We start from the raw sequence: 6,772 nt of genomic DNA, 5'->3' as shown, positions 1-6,772 counted from the left end.
TTAGCGATTAAAGTGTAGCGTTTAGCGATTTAAGTGTAGAGAAGCAGAAGGTGTGTTTTGCTGTCGTCGTCGTCGTCGTTGTCGTTGTTGTTGTTGGCGTGGGGTGCACTGTTTTCGGTTCGTGTGGGGGTTGCAGGTAGCTGCATGCGGTGGATCGTGGGTGGATTGTGGTGGGTGGATTATGGTAAGTCGTGGTAAGTTGTGGTAAGTCGTGGTAAATCATGTAAATCATGTAAATCATGTAAATCATGATACATTATGTAAATCATGCAAATCATGGTGGGGAGTTGATGCAGTTTCACAAGTGCAATTGGACGTAGGCGTGGACAAAGCCAAGAGCGGTGATGAGGTTGCCTTTGACAGACGTGAAGGAGATGCGGACGACGTCTTCGTTGGCACGCGCTTGGCCGTGCCCAAAGAAGGACGGTGGGTCAGACGCTGCCCCGGTCGGCGAGCCGCATACCGTTGATTTGGTGGTCGTCGAGAGGCATGGCGGTCGTCGAGAGGCATGGCGGTCGTCGAGAGGCATGGCGGTAGGGTGTGCCGCAGGTTGGGTTGATATGCTTTCAGGTTTCGACCAAGGTGCAGCAAGCAGCCTGTGCAGTGTGGCCGTGTCAAGGACCAGGCAGCACGACGGCGTGGGGAGCGGAAGGAAAGGGGCCGTCCGCACCAGACACTCCAACGTGAGCAGGCGGCATGGTGGACACGAGCGCAGGGAACGTGCAAAGGCGCGTGAGCTGTCCGGTCCGGTGGCAGGGTTAGCCTTGGGTGGAAAGCAGCTGGCGGAGAGTGCAACGCGTTTGCTGCAGGCTGTCTTGGGCTGCAGTGTCGCAGAGCGTAGGTGCGTCTGCCGTGGGCGTGGCCATAGGCGGTAGTGAGAGCAGTGAAGCGCTGCCGGTGGGCTGCAAGTGGTGCAGCGAATGCGAGCGTGAACAGGGCAGGCCAGGCTCGTTAGAGGGACTCAGTGGCCGCACGGCCAAGCTTGGGGACATGGACATGGACGTGGACGTGGACTTGGACGTGGACGTGGACGTGGACGTAGACATGGACATGGACATGGACATGGACGACAATAACAACCAGTACGATAGCGCGCTCCTTTCCTGCGTGCTGTAAGATCGGCCCCCTAGTGTTCGGCCACCCCTAGTGTTCGGCCACCCAACACAACGCGTTACTCTGTTTTTGACGCTCTATACTCTCAACGCCACGCCATCAAAATGGATCCCCGTGAAGTGGCTATACAATCTGCTATCGCTGATCTTAATTCTGGTGTTTTTACAAGCCAACGGCAGGCTGCCAAGGCCTATGGCGTCCCCCGATCAACGATCCAAGAGCGCCTCAGCGGTCGCCAACCCAACGCGATAGCTCATCATCAACAGCAGCGATTGACTCCAGAACAAGAGCAATTTCTAGTAAATTGGATACTTGAAGAGGACTCACGCGCACAGCCACCCTCCCATCCACGCGTACGAGAAATGGCTACCCTTATCCTCCACATGAACGGCGACTACGAGCCACTCGGGCATAAATGGGTAACCCATTTCATCACGCGTAACCCACGCGTCGCCTCTATAGTTGGCCGAAAGATTGAGAGCGCAAGGACTACAGCAGCCAACTATGAGACTATACGCGCGTTTCTAGAGTTGTTTGAGCGTACGCGGATTGAGCTGGGTATACAATATGAGGACATATGGAACATGGATGAGACTGGGGTAGGCCTTGGGGTATGTAGCAACTCCCGTGTGGTTGCTAGCTTGTCAAAGAAGAAGGCTTACGTCAAATCCCCAGAGGATCGTGAGTGGGTGTCTATTATTGAGTCCATCTCAGCCGTTGGCAAGAAGCTTCAATGCCTAGTCATCTTTAAAGGCAAGCATCTACAATCCACGTGGTTCCTAGCACAAGGGGTACCTGATTGGCTCTATACAACGTCAGAGAATGGATAGACGTTAAATGCTATTAGATCTGAGTGGCTGAAGCGGATTTTTCTGCCTCAAACTACACCTCAACCCGGTCGCTGGCGGTTACTTATACTGGATGGCCACGGCTCTTATATCCCGATAGACTTCATGTGGCTCTGTAAGCAGAGCAAGGTCTATCTCCTATACCTCCCGCCTCACGCGTCACACGTCCTCCAGCCGCTAGATCTGGCTCCATTCTTAGTACTCAAATCTCGTTACCGTAGCGGGATCCGAGCCCTCTCAGCACTTGATGACGCAGCACCTATCAAGAAGGAGCGCTTTGTCACATCATACAATAAGGCGAGAGATGAGGGACTATCTGAGAGAGTCATACGAGCCGGGTGGAAGGCTGCTGGCCTCTGCCCATACAACCCAGACCTTGTACTGCTCTCATCTCAAGTATCAGGCCGGCCTATCACTCCTCCACCATCTACTCAAGCCTTAGATGACGTGTTTGCTACGCCTCAGAGCTCACAGGCCTTGTACAAGGCTCAGCAGCTTATTCTATCAGAATCTCATTCACGGAGCACACGCCTGATGCTTGGCAAGGCAGGCAAGGCTATTGCCAGAGCCAACACCCGCGCAGCTCGGCTAGAATTTGAAAATCAACGCCTCAAGTATCAATTAGATAGTGCTACTATTACTTACTCAAGAAAGCGAGTTCAAGTTAATCCAAATGAGCGCTATAGCAACGTTGAGGCGATTAAGGCTGCTATAGATCGGGCAGCAGCATTACAAGCTGAGCAGGCATCACGGCAAGGAGAAGACGAAGCTAAAAAGGCGGCAGCAGCAGCAGCAGCTCTTACGCTTCAGTCTATGTGTACAGAGTGGCAATTGTAATCGTTGTTGTTGAAAAATCACAACTCAAAATAGTGAAGCTTACTTGGGTGAGGTGGCCGAACACTAGGGGTGGCCGAACACTAGGGGGCCGATCTTACTGCTGTTGACCCAGCCTGCACACCGTCTTCTGCTCCTTCTCTTCTTCCTCTTCTTCTTCTTCTTCTTCTTCTTCTTCTTCTTCTTCTTCTTCTTCTTCTTCTTCTTCGTCATCTTCGTCTTCGTCCTCTTCGGCTTCTTTTTGCTTCAGCAGCGTCCCTGCTGGAGGTTGCAGGCGTTGTTGTGGCGGCTTCAGGCAGATGCCACCACGGTCTGCCAACTGAGGGCAGACAGCATAGCTCGGCGCTCGAGCTGCGCGGCTGGTGTTGGCCTCACAACAGACACGTCAGCCTCACCACGGCGTTTGAAGCCCACTTCCCACAACTGCATGCCCGCGGCCACGGCTTCTTTGCTGGCATGAGCAGCGTCAAGTCACGGCGGTTCCTGCCGCGCTTCCTGCGGCGGAGCAGCGCAACCAGCACGGCGACGCGGTCCAACGCCTCGGGCGGCAACGACGCCTCGCCCCGGACGCCCAGCACGCTGCGCAAGAGTCTGTCGCTGTCCAAGCTGGCGGCGCACTCGGCGACGGAGCTGCGAGGCGAGGCGCTGCACGCAGACGCAGAGCGCGACCCCCGGCTGGCCAGGTCGGAGGTGCAGAAGCCGGAGGGGCGCGCCGAGCACTTGCACTCGCACCCGCACCCGCGCTCGCAGCCCTCGCACCACACCAACACCAACACCAACACCACCACCAACACCAACACGGCCACGAACACGGCCACGGCCACAACCACGATCACAACCGCGACCACGACCGCGACCAGCTCCAGCAGCCCCTCGCCCGCCCGCACGCGCACCTCGACCACGGCCTCGACCGACGCCGCCCTGCCCACGGCCTGTCCGCAGGTGACGCTCGAGGCGCCCACGCCCATCCACCCGCCGCCCGTCGCTGCTGCTGTCGTGGCCGACGACGCGTCTGCTCTGTCTGCATTGGCAAGCAACGCCGCGCCCACGGCCTGTCCGCAGGTGACGCTCGAGGCGCCCACGCCCACCCACCCGCCGCCCGTCGCTGCTGCTGCTCCCGTGGCCGACGACGCGTCTGCTCTGTCTGCATCGGCGAGCACCGCCGCGCCGCCTCCCGCCAGCCCTCTGCGCCGCCAGTCTCTCGTCGCACCCCCGCCGCCCGCCGACCACGCTGCCGCCGCCCAGCCCGCCCTCCCCGCCCTCTCCGCCCTCTCCGCCGCCATGCTGCACCGCAAGATCTGGGTCAAGCGCCCCAACGCCTCGGCCACGCTGGTGCAGATCGGCGAGGACGACCTGGTCGACGACGTGCGCGACATGATCCTCCGCAAGTACGCAAACTCGCTCGGCCGCAGCTTCGACTCGCCAGACGTCACCCTCGGCATCGTCCCGCGCGACGCCGGCCCGGGCCACGAGCGCACCCTGGGCCCCGAGGAGCACATGTGCCGCACCCTGGACGCCTACTTCCCCGGCGGCCAGAGCGTCGCCGAGGCCCTCATCATCGACGTCCCCGTACGCCGCACCCCCAAGCCTTCACCGCGAGTGCCCCTCTACTACGCACACCACGACGACGCTCAACATGCCCAGACCGAGTACTTCCCGCCCATGCCCGCCGTCCAGCCCTCGCCCGCCGCCGCCGCATACGGCCCACCTCAGCCTCCCCACTCGATAGCCGTCCTCACCAACGGCGGCCAGCTGCCGCCCCTGCCCTCGCCCGGCGCCGCCGCAGCACGCCGCACCCACCTCGCCCGCCCCAAGTATGGCCCGCGCCAGAACACGGCCTCGCCCACCACCCTGGCCGGCGGCATCCCCTCCGCCGCCACCCTCGCCCGCCCTCTCAACCGCGATCGCCACAACTCCTCGGCCTCCAACGACAAGCACTCGCAGGCCTCCAACGCCCCCATACCCACCCCGCCCGCCCCCATCGACCCCCCCGCCCGCACACAACACGACACCCCGCCCACCCTGCGCGTCGCCTCGCCTCGCCCAGAGAAGAAGAGGCGGAGAAAGCCAGCGCCCGCCGAGACGCCCAGTCTGCCAGCAGGCCTGCTCGATGGCTCCGTCCCACCCATCAACGTCTTGATCGTCGAAGACAACATCATCAACCTGCGCGTCCTGGGCGCCTTTATGCAAAGACTCAAGGTCCGATGGGAGCGAGCCATGAACGGCAGAGAAGCCGTAACCAAGTGGAAGGCGGGCGGCTTCCACCTGGTCCTCATGGACATCCAGCTGCCCGTCATGAACGGTCTGGAGGCCACAAAGGAAATCAGGAGACTAGAGCGTGTCAACAGCATCGGCGTCTTCAGCAGTGGGAGCAGCGAAACACCCCACAACGGCTTAGACAAGCAGGGTGCTTCCCACACCGAACTGGCAGAAGACGACAAGCTGGGCGATAGGAGCCTCTTCAAGAGCCCCGTCATCATTGTCGCGCTTACAGCCAGTTCCCTGCAGAGCGACAGGCATGAGGCCCTGGCTGCTGGCTGCAACGACTTCCTGACCAAGGTAAGCAATTCACACGCAAACAACGTCCTTGCACGCTAACGCATTCATTCAGCCCGTCAACTTTGTCTGGCTGGAGCGAAAAGTCAAGGAGTGGGGCTGCATGCAAGCCCTCATCGACTTCGACGGGTGGCGAAAATGGAAGGACTTTGCAAAGGACTCGGACAGTACCAACAACAAGGATACGTCCAAGATGTCCACCAGCATGGCAACCATTGCCCCGACGAAGAAGTCCACCAACGCCAAGTCCGCAGCTCCGGCACCGGCAGCGAACACACCAGAGACGAACGGATCCTCATCAGCAGAGAAGGAGGACAAGAAGGGCAAGCGGAGAAGTCTTGTTCAGGCTCCACCCACCCTGCCGGAGGACGAGAGCGAGACACCGACGCCAGACGCTGACGACACATGATGATCGAAACTTTGAACACCATCGACAACCACCACCCCACGCCCATCTGTCCTGCGTCCCGGATTCCTGACATCCAGGAGCTGCACAACCTACCAAAAGTACCGCGGTTCTAGACTGTACAAACCCTTCTGCCTTTTGTTTGCTTCTGCGGTTGATTCGCATGACGCGACGTCGGTTTCCTATGTCAGTGCTCTGCTTTAGCGTTTTATTCCTTTCAAGGCGGCTTGGTTTGAACACTTCGCGCACTGTGTGCGTGTTGGGGGAGTTTTGACTGTTGTTGAGCACGTGGTGCTTGTGTAAGAGTCGGTGGTTTGAGCTGGAGAAGGTGATGAGGGAGACATCACAGTGCTTTTTGGAGGTTCTGGGGAGAGAGGCAACACCCGAGACGATGGTACATATGAGGGTGCACGTAATTGTAATCAAAGCGCGAGACAACCAAGCTCTACCACTCGTCATCTGTCCTCGGTCGCTCGACCTTCTCTGCCGAGTCTTCTCGCCGGCAGGTGTCGTGATTCGGAGCTTTGACGCCTCCCCCGCACTTCTCCACACACCGATTCTCCACTACCCCACATTCGTAGTCGCCTTCGACCGGAGCGACGTCGGTCCTTTGCAATTCATGCACCGTGGCCCAGACGCATCACGCGGGTACAAGCAAGTAAGTAAATCACACCACTAGATCGTGATACCAGCAAAGTTACGAACAAGCGAGAGAATCGCAGCAAATAACGAAACTTCGCCATAGCATCCACGGGCTAGGATTGACTCTAATGACCTGGACGCTGGATCGCTGTACCTAAACATATGAGTTTCCGGACCTGTCCTCACCACGTCTACAGACTAGTAGGCCGTCGCAAACTAGAACACAGATCAGCACCTGGTGGACTGAATTTATGCCATACCAGCTTCGATTTTAGATCCTGCTCGGAATTCGCCTTGCCTGCTCACTTCCGTCGTGAGACGTTCAAAGTGTAGACTTGGGAAGACAGTGTGTTGAGAAGCTCTAGCGATGGCT

General features: G+C 58.7%; 2 protein-coding genes across 2 annotated transcripts, besides 25 other annotated features; one reads left to right on the top strand and one right to left on the bottom strand.

Annotated features, from left to right (window-relative positions):
• Nucleotides 1-53: 53 nt before the first annotated feature.
• Nucleotides 54-61: a tandem repeat.
• Nucleotides 62-94: a tandem repeat.
• Nucleotides 95-148: 54 nt separating this feature from the next.
• Nucleotides 149-214: a tandem repeat.
• Nucleotides 215-279: a tandem repeat.
• Nucleotides 280-298: 19 nt separating this feature from the next.
• Nucleotides 299-529, bottom strand: EKO05_0000110 (uncharacterized protein; the record flags this gene model as incomplete). The annotated part of the gene is made up of 1 exon (XM_038944619.1): nucleotides 299-529. The coding sequence occupies one exon, from the start codon at nucleotides 527-529 to the stop codon at nucleotides 299-301; it is 231 nt and encodes a 76-aa protein (XP_038802646.1).
• A 457-nt stretch (nucleotides 530-986) lies between these two features.
• Nucleotides 987-1,069: a tandem repeat.
• A 45-nt stretch (nucleotides 1,070-1,114) lies between these two features.
• Nucleotides 1,115-2,890: a dispersed repeat.
• Nucleotides 1,218-1,939: a mobile genetic element.
• Nucleotides 1,227-1,939: a mobile genetic element.
• Nucleotides 1,245-1,939: a mobile genetic element.
• Nucleotides 1,248-1,600: a mobile genetic element.
• Nucleotides 1,365-1,891: a mobile genetic element.
• Nucleotides 1,965-2,386: a mobile genetic element.
• Nucleotides 1,965-2,431: a mobile genetic element.
• Nucleotides 1,965-2,680: a mobile genetic element.
• Nucleotides 1,968-2,332: a mobile genetic element.
• Nucleotides 1,968-2,356: a mobile genetic element.
• Nucleotides 1,995-2,422: a mobile genetic element.
• Nucleotides 2,010-2,143: a mobile genetic element.
• Nucleotides 2,022-2,257: a mobile genetic element.
• Nucleotides 2,739-2,758: a tandem repeat.
• Nucleotides 2,891-2,921: 31 nt separating the features above from the next.
• Nucleotides 2,922-3,043: a tandem repeat.
• A 208-nt stretch (nucleotides 3,044-3,251) lies between these two features.
• EKO05_0000109 (Two-component response regulator SSK1p) lies at nucleotides 3,252-5,760 on the top strand (the record flags this gene model as incomplete). The annotated part of the gene is made up of 2 exons (XM_038937048.1): nucleotides 3,252-5,354; nucleotides 5,407-5,760. The coding sequence occupies 2 exons, from the start codon at nucleotides 3,252-3,254 to the stop codon at nucleotides 5,758-5,760; spliced, it is 2,457 nt and encodes an 818-aa protein (XP_038802643.1).
• Nucleotides 3,512-3,544: a tandem repeat.
• Nucleotides 3,552-3,595: a tandem repeat.
• Nucleotides 3,598-3,711: a tandem repeat.
• Nucleotides 3,955-4,076: a tandem repeat.
• Nucleotides 5,761-6,772: the final 1,012 nt, after the last annotated feature.

Source organism: Ascochyta rabiei, chromosome 1 (assembly GCF_004011695.2).
Source record: "Ascochyta rabiei chromosome 1, complete sequence".
NCBI classification, from domain to species: Eukaryota; Fungi; Ascomycota; class Dothideomycetes; order Pleosporales; family Didymellaceae; genus Ascochyta; species Ascochyta rabiei.
This window is presented reverse-complemented; position numbering and strand designations above follow the sequence as displayed.